Below are 13249 nucleotides of genomic sequence, written 5' to 3' on the forward strand. Positions count from 1 at the left end.
AACAATATAAATGACCTAATTTTCAAAATGCCTGGAGTTATTTTGCTGCAGATATCGAGAGGGGTGCTTAGTATTGGTAATTACGGTAAAGGTTGCTGCTGTATCTGAAAGTGTACGGTTGAGTGGGCGTGTGTTCCCTGCTCGCATTTCCGAGTGACCAGCACCAGGCTGCCCGACTTGAATTTGACTTTTTCAACACTGTTGTTTATTGTGTGATCCGAGAGCCCGGACAATGCCCGTGGAGTCGATACCGGTGCGCGACCCTGCCTTCTACCAGCGACTGCTGCAGCAGTACCTGCTTTTGCTGAAAAAGTACCCGATCCTCACCAAATCTGTAACCAGGTGAGGATTTTTTTTTTTGGGGGGGGGGGTCTGGGGTTCGTTTGTTTTGTTTGTGTTTAGAGTGGTAACCCGAGATTGGAAATAATAGCATATTTATAAGGCAGCGTTTTTTTTGTCAAATGCCTTTTCCGTCTCTAGTACCGTGTGTGTTCACTTTTCCTTCGAGTGTACCATTGCACGTGCTGTAATTGCTTTTGTAATCGAGTTTAGAGGATAGGCATCGTGGGTGCAGTGCATCCCGAGCTCTGCCTCGGCTGTAGAGTCACACTACAGTGACACATTCTCCTGTGTGTACCCAGCACCGACTATACAGCAAACAGAGATACGTGACAGTGCTGTCCCTGTGGATCTAGCGGTTCAAACAGTCGAGGTGACAGCTTTCCTGAAGCATATAGAAGGATGCAATGGGGTGAGCTTGGTCACACACACACACAAAACCTCTTACCCATGGGACACTTGGGGCGCTGTGTGATGCATTGCATGCAATGTACCAAAAAAAGGTACACAACTAGGCTACGGAGGCCCCACGCTAAGTTGTCGCATTTTCCAGATTGAAGATTGAAATAATATATATTTTTTAATATCAGTTTAGACTTGGTCTTTGGGTGTTCAGTTATGGCATTCCAGCAGCAGGGTGTTTAAGCCTACCTGGGCGCTGTACTCCACATGCCCAATCAGATCCCTCATTGAGATCCGTCTCGCTCTGTTAGCTTAACAGCGGTTAGTGATTCACCCGAGCAGGGGTAGTTGAGCGCAGCATACGCTAGGTCATGTTCACGCGACTTTTTGTCTAGTGCAAGATATCTGTGTTAATTATTCATTTAACGATGTTCACCAACCTATTTTCTTACTTCTGCACAGGAATGGGTTTCTCTGCGTGTTTTTTTTACAATTTCTTAGACTAAAGAGAAGGAGATGTGATCCCTTTTATTGGACTAACTGAACAATAATTAATCACAAGCTTTCAAGACCTCAAAGGTCTCTTCTTCAGGTGAAAGTAGGAAAGAGAGACTGGTGTTACAGTTTATTATAATTTTGGAAATTCCAATGTTCACTCACAATTGCTTTGCTGGTTCAAGACGATGAAACAAAAAAAGAATTGCTTTGAACTTTCAAAAGCATTTGAACCCCTCCCCTAAAGCTTTCGAAATTGTAGCTGAGCTATGTGTCTGCCTGGGGTTTAGCTGCTCTATCGGGGAGAAATATCATTGATTGCAAAGATCAGGTAGGATCAGTGAACCTGGCGTACTCACAATGGACTGCTCACAATGGAAGTCTTGTTTGCATCCCTGTCTCTTTATACACAGAGGGCTTCACTGCCCAGTGGGTCAGTCCCCATCTTTTCCCTGTGCTACGGAATAAATAATCCATGAAAGCTGTGCGTTGTCTCCCCAGCGGGATCCTATCGGCTTTGGGAAACCTGCTGTCGCAAGGCTTGCGGAGGAGAGGCAAGGGGTCCAGTTTGGGAAAAGGCCTGGAATGGTTGGGACCGGCCCGCTTTGCAGCCTATGGGTAAGGTATTAGACGTTGATAACATCAATTAATTGATTGTTCAGTCTCCAGTGGGCAGGCTTGGTGGTTGATGGGTAATCCATGACCTATACTGCTGACTTTCAATTTTAAAGCGTGTTTTATTTGTTCAGTGTCTGTTATTGTATAAGATGTCATCTCGTGCGGTTTGTATTTATGACGAAGCTACATTTTCAAAGTGAATATGGGATTGCTCCACGCATCAGTCTGTGCCTCTCTCTCTCTTCCCCTGTCTCCCAGACTGTGTGTCACCGGGCCTGTCAGCCACTATTTCTACCAGTGCCTGGAGCTGCTTGTCCCCTCCTCGGCCTCGCACTGCGTCCTGAAGAGGCTGCTGCTGGACCGGCTCATCTTTGCCCCCGCCTTCCTCCTGGTCTTCTTCCTGGCCATGAACTTCCTAGAGGTGAGACGCCTTCCTCCGGGAAACAAATTCCACGCAGACATCCTACTCGTCTAAATAGTTCCCCATAAACGAGGCTTTGCTTAAGAATCAAATAAAAACGCCAGTCTTGTTTTTCCTTAACTTTCGTCCTTGATGCCTTTGGGGTTAAGAATAATACATTATAATTGTATAGGAGAGAGAGAGAGAGGAGGAGGAGGGGCTCACAGCTACAGTGTGGGATCCTGTAGTTCTCCCAAGGGAGAGGGGTGTATTGGGAATACAAACTGTGTCCATTCAAAGTCCACTGAGATTGGGAAGTTTACCCTCTATCTCAAAGAAAAAGTACACAGTGCAACAAACTAGGAATGTTATTGTGCAAGGGTTGCTATTCCAGAAGGAAGACTTCTGTTTTATGTGTGCGGAGTACCTGTACCATTTTGGCCAGGCTGCTTGTGTAAATGCGTGTCGCAATGAGTTATTGGACTTTGTTAAAAGGGTTTATTGATTTTGGACTTATCCTCTGGTTGCCCTGTGTCTCTCGGGCTGCAGCCTGCCTGACTGTGTCACTGTGTTACAGGGTAAGAGCTGGGCTGCATTCCAGAACAGGGTCAGGACTGAGTACTGGTCAGCCCTCAAGATGAACTGGAAAGTGTGGACCCCGTTCCAGTTTATCAACATCAACTATGTACCTGTGCAGGTAGGCACTGCGGTAGGGGGAGGGAGGGCCATGGGGTCCTCTTATTTTGTGAGAGCCCACGCTGTTCAATAATGGCTCACAGAACGTGACAGCATGATTCTCTTTTCTGTGCAGTTCCGGGTCCTGTTTGCCAACCTTGTGGCCTTGTTTTGGTACGCCTACCTGGCCTCAGTGAGGAAGTGATGTCACCAGCACCTGCACCAATCAGACGGAATAGAGGTTTTGAAGCGTTTGTGCAAAGCCTGGTTTTAACAGCCAGCTCTCCGGGGTTGAAGGGTATTAATACACAAGACAGCCAAGAGCCTGGGGTACCAGCACGCTATCAGAAACCTAGCAACGGTAACTAACGACAACTGACTGTGATGGTGAAGTGGGCCGTTCTCTCCTGAATATCAGGGGTATCAAACTGGCCCAATTAACACTATGGGCAGGAACAGAAACCTGGAGGGGAATGTGGAATTGGAAAAATCATTAGATAAACTAAATATGGTTTTGTGCCATACTGAAGAATTATGGGAACTGTAGTTAACTGACTGGCTAACAAAGATGTCTGGTATTTACAAATGTAAGTCCCCTCTTTCTATTTTTTAGGTAGGTGTTTCTTATAAAATGTTAATAAAAACAGTGACTGCCTATACATTGCAGATTTCATTTAATATCTTCTACGGACGTTTGGAAGCAGGTTAAAAGTGTTGCGTGCCCCCAGGCTAAAACTACCTTTGAGATATAAATCAACTATATAAACAAGGACTGCCTTATTACTGTATGAAAAGGTAAACTAAAATAATTAAACTACGCCCAGTCATATAGTATAAGATTTTTAATGATGTTATGGTGTTACAGCTGTGAAATCTGACTTGTATATAGTTTACTTGCACTATGTCTCAGTGTGCTCCATGAAAGCAGTGTAGCCAGTGTGTAAAGTGCTGTCACACGGGCTCTCCACCAGCTCCAGCTGCAGTTTACCATCCAACCTGCAGCCAGGTGTGACACGAAGGTCACACATCATGATGTCACAGGAAGTGCTCGTGTGGAATTGTGTTTGGAGAATGCAAACTGCTGTCTTCATATTCATACTTTACTGCCGTTTCTTCTCAAACTTCATAAATACACAAGTAAACACTCCTGCTTCTGAGATGGCGTGTGTGCTAAAGTTGTGGCTTAAACTACCACAAAGCGACCACACGGTGGCAGTCATTTTCTGTAATTGAGAAAGATAATGCGTGAACACACAGGCAATTATCATAACATAACTCTCTTCATTTGAGAAGAGCCCATCTTGAACTCAAGCAGTGACGGTTACCTTTTTCAGCTAGGGGAGATTAGAAGTTAATTCTCATTATAAAATGATTAATTTAACATGTTCTGTGTATAGACACCCTCCCACGCGCGCACACACACACATATTCAGTAAGAGTCAACCTTGATAAAACAGATTCAGTATTGTTTTTTTAAATAGACTTTTATTTAACTGCAAATGTTACACGGACAGTTGTTACAATCATCGATAACAATGAACGCCAAGTAACGCAGCGCTGCACTTAGCCTCCTCTTAGACGCGGGCACAAGTTGATGGTAGTTTCGGGCCTGATGTTGTAATCCTCCAATTTCCTGCCGTCTTCAAGCGGCTTGGATTCATAATAGAGCCTCTGTTGATCCGGTGGAACCTTTTCCACCCGATAAACCTTCTGTCGGAACTCGGTGACTGTCTCCCCCGGGAAGATCTCGTATGTATGCGTCTGGTTCTTGTAGTTCCGCAAGAAGACTTGCATGGACTTGGGCTCAGTGACCAGCACCAGCACGGTGTCTCCGTGCTCCAGCCCGCACTCGCTCAGCCGCCTCCCCTCGTCTTCCAGCTCTTTGCGCCCGTTCTTCTGCATCGCCAGTTTCTGCCGGAACGCTGGAACACTGACCCGACGCTCGATCTCCTGCTTCAGCTGCCCCACTGTGGCGCTGGGATCCATTTCCACGGGATAACAAGTCCCCGTCAAGGTCGTTACTTTAATCTGCATCTTCACTTCGAGGATAAGCACTGCGGATGGGAGAGAAAGAGAATGAAGATGCGTTAATCAAGGAGATGTGCGGCGGAACTATAGGGTGATCAGTGCCTCTCATGTTATTGAGCTAGAGGCTACATTTAGTTTAAGTTTTTCAGTTCAGGAGAAAATGTGTTTAGTACTACACCAGTCCCTGGAAGGCATGTGTGGAATTATGCCTATTCCACTTTGCCTCCCAGTCCCCTATCTCTAACAAATAAGCTACTCTGCCTCCCAGTCCATCAACAAACCACTAAGCCACTCCGCCTCCCTGTCCCTTGAGTCTAAGCCATAAGGCACACTGCCCTCGGTCTCCCAGCTCTATCCACTTAATCACACTGCTTCCAAGTGCCTCGGCTCTAAGCACTAAGACAAACAGCACCTTAATCATTCTGCTCTAAAGTCTAAAAGTATGAACACAAAGCAGTTCACTTATTTAATGTTGTGTAACTTATAAAACAAAGTTACTTCATTCAGAGAGAATATATTACAGGTAATTACATCATACAAAATACATGAACCATAATATAGCACATTCAAATCTCATTGTAATTATAACTAATATTGTGATATTTTGAAATAAATGTAACGGTGTAGTATAGGCTACTTTTAGACACATCTAATCTTTTAGTGCACATGCCCAGCCTACTGTCTTTCCAGTTTGTTAACTCTAAGGTGTTACAATACATACTTTAAGAATAAATTAAAATCTCACACTGCATACCTTAGAGTTAGACGGTGTTGTCTCTCGTGCGGTAATGTAATATTGACGGCAGGTTGTATTTTTCTCTCTCTTAGTTTTTCTGCTCCCAGTTTAGTACTGGTGTGCTGTTTCAGGTCCTTCTCTCACCTGTCCGCTGCTCGCCTCTCTTTTGAGCAGCTGAGCTCCTCCTGGTTCCACCCTCTTTTCTTTCTGTCTTTGTTTTGGTTTTTATTTTGCGTTTAGAAACGCAGCCAAGACTTTGTTTCCTTTTCCCTGGTCCCTCTCTGACTCAGACATGAGTCATGATGGTTTAAGTTTCATTGTAATAGACATCAACTCCACAATGACACTGAAGATAACCAAGGGTTAAGAATGCTCTGTTTCAGTTTTATTTTAATTATTTTTTTTACCATTTTATTTTTTTAATTCAGAATTGTTTTTTATTACATGTACACATTTAACTAGAAACCAGGTTTAAGCCAGTTTTCCCTTGTTGTAAAAGTCAGTCCTTGTAAGGTCACTTCCATTATTGAAAGTATCCCTATATGCTTACACAGTTCACTTATGTACTGGGAGTATTGAAGTATGGTCCCTCCAATCTCTCTCTCTCTCTCTCTCTCTCTCTCTCTCTCTCTCTCTATATATATATATATATATATATATATAATATATATATATATATCTCTTTACAGCGACAGTGCAATACTGTGGATCAAAGGGTTAGACTTTTTGTGACACAAACAGGGTGCTTAAACCAGCTCCACGTTCCTAATGACTCCTTTATCTCAACGAGATGCTTCGTTGTCACAGGTGATTGTGTAGGTGACTGATAGTCACCTTTGTGTTTTACTACTGCTGGTATTGCTGGGGGCTTAAGCAACAGTGTGAGGCAAAATGTTCTTTCTCAAGCTTTGGATTCAATCCTTGGCTTATCTTTGGTTCCAGTTGGGGCAATATGTTTGATAAAGATATACAGTGGTTTTGTTATACTATTAGAGACAGAAGACAATCCTAACACTCATTTCTAAGATACAGAATGTAGAAATGCTTAAAACAAAAGTACAATTCTTTCATAAATGCTTCTGAAAACAAGCATCTATCAAATCCCGTTTTCACACATGAACGTGACATTGATATAGATTACAGCTGTCCAATCACCTAATGAAAATGAAACTGGACCTCCCAGTATTTCAGTGCTCTTTAAACAGGTAACATGTTTAAATGTCCTTCCTTTCTTCAAAACGATTCCACTATTTCAACCTAGAACAGGGTCCCCGACACCAAGGTGCCAAAGGTATGAACAGGCTTTATTTTTAGCCATAATGTTTGTCTGCTTGACTGCGTCATAGTTTGATCTCATATTTAAAAGCAGTATTGAGTCGGTGCAGCTGTGTGATGCATCATCATGGTGCAGAGGACTGATCTGTACTCCAGTATGATCAAGATGCATTTCCCTGCTTATACAGAAGCTCTCAGGGCACCTGACACAGTGCACAGTTTTTTTTTTTTTGCACAAACTACATTTCTTTTAGTATTCCTGGCTATTTTATGACTGAGGATTTGAAGTTTTTAAAGGTTTTCCGACACAGAGAGGAAATGCAAAACAGCCAAGAGGGGAATTCCTGATGCGAGCCGTCACAAATACCAGCAGATACCTGCTGAGCAGAGGATGACGTCATCGTGCACGGAGCCCTGATAAGCAGGAGAAAGAAAACAGAAACAGAACGTGCTGAAGAAGCAAGCTGAGACTTGTACAGGTGAATGCTGAAGTGTATATGAGTCTGCAGCTGATATCAACTTATAAATATATATGGTGGTGTCTGATTAGCTCAAAAACTCCAGGGTGTTAAAATATGGTCTAATATACTTAGTAGATATTTGCATGACATGTCAAGTAGTACTTTACAATAAGAAGGAAAGTGTTAAATTGATGTCTATAATTGTTATTAGAGTTTCATGCAGTTTTGCATTGGTCTTATACCCCACGCCACTAGTATTCATTGTGTACCATTTACCTTTAGTCAGAGATAATACGTGTATCACCACTTGTTCCAGGACTCCGGGTGACCCTGGGGTATGCAGGGTAGGTGCAATCCAGGGCTGTCCCCGCTCTGTAAAACACTGATCACATCCAGTGTCTTTACCCCTGTGCGGAGGTTCCTCAGATCACCCCTCAGGTAGCTAAACCACTGTTATTAAACTAGAGGCTCATTTAGGCTGATTTGCGTTCATTCCAAAAAGGTTAATAAGGTTAGCCAATGAGAGGTTTAATGTCATGGGGTTTCAAATATCCCTTGTTTACCAGGTGACGTGTGAAAGTTTCTGTTTTCGTTGTGGGAGGCGCTGTGTAAAAGGTTCATATTTGTTGTTATACTGAGATTGGAAAGTCAGTTTGTGTTTCTCTGTAAAGGTCAGGCCAGGTAAGCAGCATGAATCACACTCGAGAACAATCCTCTGGTCCTACCAGGGAGTTTCCACACTTAGATTGGAACATTTTTGTTTTACATCTTTCAAATTGTTGTCAATGGTATAACACACCTTCCTAATGTATGCACTCTTTACTGTGTTGCAAAGTTACTTTGTCCAAAATATGATATATATATATATATATATATAGATAGATAGATAGATAGATATAGATATATAATCATACTTTACTGCCGTTTCTTCTCAAACTTCATAAATACAAAAGTAAACACTCCTGCTTCTGAGATAGCGTGTGTGCTGAAGTTGTTGCTTAAACTACCACAAAGCGACCACAGGGTGGCAGTCATTTTCTATAATTGAGAAAGATAATGCGCGAACACACAGGCAATTATCATAACATAACTCTCTTCATTTGAGAAGAGCCCATCTTGAACTCAAGCAGTGCTCCATTTTATGTGATACTAAATATACATTTTGATTTGGTGATGCTATTAGTAGTAGTAGTACTACTATTATTATTATTAGTAGTAGTAGTAGTAGTAGTAGTCGTAGTAGTAGTATTTTAAATAGTAAACTTTAAAGAGTGGTGTTCTGATACATGACGTTTCAGGTTGTAATTCAATATTACATCCAGGGCTCTGTTCACTTTAAGGACTATTTTGTTAAGAGCTGTTTATCTAAAGATTACTTAAAACCAGGTTTACAGTTCATGACCACCTTTTCAACGAGGATAGGTGAGAAGTTAATTCTGATTTATAAAATTAACCATTCAACAAGTTCTGTGTATACCCACCCCACCCCACACACCCAGACACTCACTCACATCAGTAAGTCAACCCTGATGAAACAGGTTCAGCCTTTTTAAATTTTTAAATAGTTTTTTTTATTTAATTGCAAAGCTATACACAAATAAAACGTTACACACTCAAAAGATATCATTTTTAAAACAGGGACACATTAATTGTTACGATCTTTGACACCCAGCAGATGAGCCACGTTTAGGAGAGCTGCATGGCCCTGATCAGCTGAATCTCTCAGTAGTGAGAGGCGAAGGCGCTGACATCACAATGCAGTTGGCGTCTGTCCAAAGCTCTAGTTGTGCCTGCTTTGGGAAGTGATACATCAAGACAATCTTCTGATTCTGCATTAGAGCCTGGGGCTACCGTAAGAGTAGAAAAGGACAATACCAAGATTGCCTCCAGTGGAAACTGGCTGCCAGCCCGGCCAATGGGATTGTGCAAACTTGCAAGCATTCACAACTTTTTTTTTTTTTTTTTTTTTTTTTTTTAAGGTGATCTTTTTAAACGGTTGTGCTGGGGGATGCCAACCACATTATAGAGCTCCTTAGCGTAGGGAATGCATCAAGTATTTTAATACACAAACAATAACTTAAAAAAAAAAACAAGAAAAACAAATTGTCATAAATTTAAGGATAATCTGTAGTACTGTAATTATGCTTTTATAGATCAGGTCCATGGTGTAATTCAAAGATGATAAGCATCTCTGGAAGGCACTGGACGCAGCGCTGCGCTTAGCCTCCTCTCAGACGCAAGTTCAAGGTGATGGTAGTATTGGGGCTGATGTTGTAATCCTCCAATTTCCTGCCGTCTTGAAGCGTCTTGGATTGACAGACGAGCACCTGTTGCTCTGGTGGAACCCTTTCCACCCGATAAACCTTCTGCCGGAACTCGGTGACCGTCTCCCCCGGGAAGATCTCGTATGTATGCGTCTTGCCCTTGTCGTTCCGCAAGAAGACTTGCATGGACTTGGGCTCGGTGACCAGCACCAGCACGGTGTCTCCGTGCTCCAGCCCGCACTCGCTCAGCCGCCTCCCCTCGTCTTCCAGCTCTTTGCGCCCGTTCTTCTGCATCGCCAGTTTCTGCCGGAACGCTGGAACACTGACCCGTCGCTCGATCTCCTGCTTCAGCTGCCCCACTGTGGCGCTAGGATCCATTTCCACGGGGTAACAAGTCCCCGTCAAGGTCGTTACTTTAATCTGCATCTTCACTTCGAGGATAAGCGCTGCGGATAGGAGAGAAAGAGAATGAGGATGCGTTCATTATTTAGATGTGCGGAATCGTTTTATTGTGCTGGAGGCTACGTTTATTTTAAGTTTTTTCAGTTTGGGAGAAAATATGTTTACTATTACACTAGCCTGCCTCCCAGTCTCTCAGATCGAATCCCTATTCCATTCCGCCTCCCACTCCCTCAGCTCTAACCAATAAGAGCCAGTCCCTTAAGTCTACGCAATAAGTCACACTGCTTCCCAGTCCCTCAGCTCTAAGCACTAAGCCAAACAGCACCTCAGCCTCTCTTCTGTAAAATCATCTAAAGGAAGAGCGCACAGGACCGCGCTGCCTCCGCTATAGTGACTCCCGGACTGTATTACACGTTGTATTCGGATTTAGGGACACTAGTAATTGACAAAGACTTTGATTTTAGAGTTTAACCCGATAAAAAACGATTCAACCCCAAAATATAGCTATTAGTATTATAACTTATTTAATGTTTAACTATTATAGAAAAAAGTTGCTTCATAGAGAGGTATATTACAGGTAATTACATTATCATTCAATATACGTGAACCATATTATAGCACATTCAAATCTCATTGTAATTATAACTAATATTGTGATATTTTGAAATAAATGTAATGGTGTAGTATAGGCTGCTTTTAGACGCATCTAATCTTTTAGTGCACGTGCCCAGCCTACTGCCTTTCCAGTTTGTTAACTCTAAGGTGTTACAATACATACTTTAAGAATAAATTTAAAAATAATAATAATAATAATGGTAATAAAAATATCACACTGCATACCTTAGACGGTGTTGTCTCTCGTGCGGTAATGTAATATTGACGGCAGGTTGTATTGTTCTCTGTCTTAGTTTTTCTGCTCCCAGTTTAGTTCAGGTGCGCTGCTTCAGGTCCTTCTCTCTGCCCTGTCCGCTATTCGCCTCTGTGTTTTAAACAGTTGAATTCCTCTTAGTTCCACCCTCTTGTTTGCATCACGTGCTGGAAGATTCGGTTTTCAAACTCAGCAAAGGCTTTCGGTTTCCAATTCCCCGGCCGCTCTGTGTCCGAAGTCCGGGATAACATTATGACACCTGTTTGTTTCACAGTTTCAATGCAATTAACATCAACACCATAACGCATAATGATACTGAACAGTGGAAATGACGCAGAAGATAGCTGAGGTTTTCAAACACTGTATTTCAGCTTTACTTTTTAGTGTTATTATTATTTTTTATTTTTCATTACATGTATACATTTAACTATACACACGATTTAATTATTATTATTATTTATTTCTTAGCTGATGCCCTTATCCAGGGCGACTTACAATTGTTACAAGATATCACATTATTTTTACATACAATTACATTATTATTTTTTACATATAATTATCAATTTATACAGTTGGGTTTTTACTGGAGCAATCTAGGTAAAGTACCATGCTCAAGGGTACAGCAGCAGTGTCCCTCACCTGGGATTGAACCCAAGACCCTCCGGTCAAGAGTCCAGAGCCCTAACCACTACTCCACACTGCTGCCCAAGCCAGTATTGTCTTGTTGTAAAAGTCAGTCCTTGTAAGATCGATCGATCTATCTATCTATCTATCTATCTATCTATCTATCTATACAGCTTCTAGTACTGCTTTACAGATTGTGGATACCATGGATTTTAGGGTTTGACTGTAGTCTGACACTGTCGTCATGTTTGTTGCTGATATATTAGTTTGTATTTGTCTAGATACTAAATGAATAATGTACATGAGGTGAGTATCTGCCCCCGGGACAGTGTGCTCCTGAGTTCTGGATGAAAGTAAACATGGTGGTTAATCTGAGCCTGATTAGCCACAGTGTATAGGTAACCAGCTCAGGTGAGTCTTATTAAACCTGGAATGGATCCACCTGCTAGGCAATGGGAGTCTTATTTCCATCCCTGCATTGAAATGTTTGTCAAAGATGACTTTCTTTGTACTATTTCCTATAACGCATGTGACGTAAGCTGGATTCAAGTGCTGCTAATGAATTAATAAGGATATCTTGTCCGGGACTGAAAGCCTTGCTTAGTAAGCACTGAAGCTGAATGCTTTGTCGTTGTGAATCTTGTCCACAGTACCAGTAGATTGCAGATTGATTGCTGAGCAGGGAGAGAGCATGTGCCTGTATCCGCGGACTCTCTTACCTGCGTGCTCAGGGTAACTCCAGATCTCCTCCCTTTCCTCAAAACCACAGCGAGCTGACACTTACCTTTTCCTAGCCTGATGCTGGAAACCCCCTTGTACGATTATCTGCACTTATTTTTAGACCAGGTATTTATAATGCTATTAAACAAATACTATAGTGAGAAGAATGCAAATAATGTTTGTCTGCTTGACTGCGTCATAGTTTGATCTCATATTTAAAAGCAGTATTGAGTCGGTGCAGCTGTGTGATGCATCATCATGGTGCAGAGGACTGATCTGTACTCCAGTATGATCAAGATGCATTTCCCTGCTTATACAGAAGCTCTCAGGGCACGTTTTTTTTTTTCTTTTAGTATTACTGTCTATGATGATTTGAAGTTGTTTGAGGTTTTACTTTAATTAAGTTGAGTTCTTTCTTGATTACCCAGAATGGGAAGCCAGATTAGTATCAACATCTCAAGGGCGTTCTGGAAGACAGCAGAAGCACACAATTCAGACCAGCGACAAGCACAGCCAATCACACGCCAGCACAGAGAGGAAATGCAAAACAGCAAGAGGGGAATTCCTGATGGCGCCGTCACAAATACCAGCAGATACCTGCTGAGCAGAGGATGACGTCATCATCATTAATACATTGAAAGCTATTGAAACACAAGAAGAAAACGGAAACAGAAAGTGCTGAAGAAGCACAACACTTAGTACAAGCTGAGACTTGTAGAGGTGAATGTTGAAGTGAATATGAGTCTGCAGCTGATGTCATTCATATATATATATATATATATATATATATATATATATATATATAGATAGATAGATAGATAGATAGACAGATAGATAGATAGATAGATATAGATATATATATAGATAGATATATAGATATATAGATATATATATATATATAATAGGGTGAAGGGTGAAAGGTGCCGTTTTATAGACTCAAAA

At 41.9% G+C, this 13249-nt stretch overlaps 3 protein-coding genes across 3 annotated transcripts; 1 reads left to right on the forward strand and 2 right to left on the reverse strand.

Annotated features, from left to right (window-relative positions):
- The first annotated feature begins 104 nt into the window (after window positions 1–104).
- LOC117963105 (peroxisomal membrane protein 2-like) lies at window positions 105–3588 on the forward strand. Its single transcript, XM_058994360.1, has 5 exons — window positions 105–342; window positions 1738–1854; window positions 2113–2275; window positions 2832–2951; window positions 3066–3588. The coding sequence occupies exons 1-5, from the start codon at window positions 233–235 to the stop codon at window positions 3132–3134; spliced, it is 579 nt and encodes a 192-aa protein (XP_058850343.1). The 5' UTR covers window positions 105–232; the 3' UTR covers window positions 3135–3588.
- An 812-nt stretch (window positions 3589–4400) lies between these two features.
- On the reverse strand, window positions 4401–5872 carry LOC117428250 (polyubiquitin-like). The gene is made up of 2 exons (XM_034047128.3): window positions 5712–5872; window positions 4401–4983 (listed from the first exon to the last, which is right to left on the reverse strand). Exon 2 carries the CDS (start codon window positions 4961–4963, stop codon window positions 4493–4495), a length of 471 nt encoding a protein of 156 aa, XP_033903019.2. The 5' UTR covers window positions 4964–4983; window positions 5712–5872; the 3' UTR covers window positions 4401–4492.
- Window positions 5873–8968: 3096 nt separating this feature from the next.
- Window positions 8969–11065, reverse strand: LOC117428248 (polyubiquitin-B-like). Its single transcript, XM_034047125.3, has 2 exons — window positions 10936–11065; window positions 8969–10139 (listed from the first exon to the last, which is right to left on the reverse strand). Exon 2 carries the CDS (start codon window positions 10117–10119, stop codon window positions 9649–9651), a length of 471 nt encoding a protein of 156 aa, XP_033903016.3. The 5' UTR covers window positions 10120–10139; window positions 10936–11065; the 3' UTR covers window positions 8969–9648.
- Between the last annotated feature and the right edge of the window lie 2184 nt (window positions 11066–13249).

Source organism: Acipenser ruthenus, chromosome 21 (assembly GCF_902713425.1).
Source record: "Acipenser ruthenus chromosome 21, fAciRut3.2 maternal haplotype, whole genome shotgun sequence".
NCBI lineage: Eukaryota > Metazoa > Chordata > Actinopteri > Acipenseriformes > Acipenseridae > Acipenser > Acipenser ruthenus.

Bases quoted from the DNA above. Each gene is read 5' to 3' on its own strand.
- LOC117963105 (XM_058994360.1), top strand. From the start codon at position 233: ATGCCCGTGGAGTCGATACCGGTGCGCGACCCTGCCTTCTACCAGCGA. The intron at 1,855-2,112 runs GTAAGGTATTAG...CCTGTCTCCCAG, and splicing joins GCCCGCTTTGCAGCCTATGG to ACTGTGTGTCACCGGGCCTG. The intron at 2,276-2,831 runs GTGAGACGCCTT...ACTGTGTTACAG, and splicing joins TGGCCATGAACTTCCTAGAG to GGTAAGAGCTGGGCTGCATT.
- LOC117428250 (XM_034047128.3), bottom strand. From the start codon at position 4,963: ATGCAGATTAAAGTAACGACCTTGACGGGGACTTGTTATCCCGTGGAA.
- LOC117428248 (XM_034047125.3), bottom strand. From the start codon at position 10,119: ATGCAGATTAAAGTAACGACCTTGACGGGGACTTGTTACCCCGTGGAA.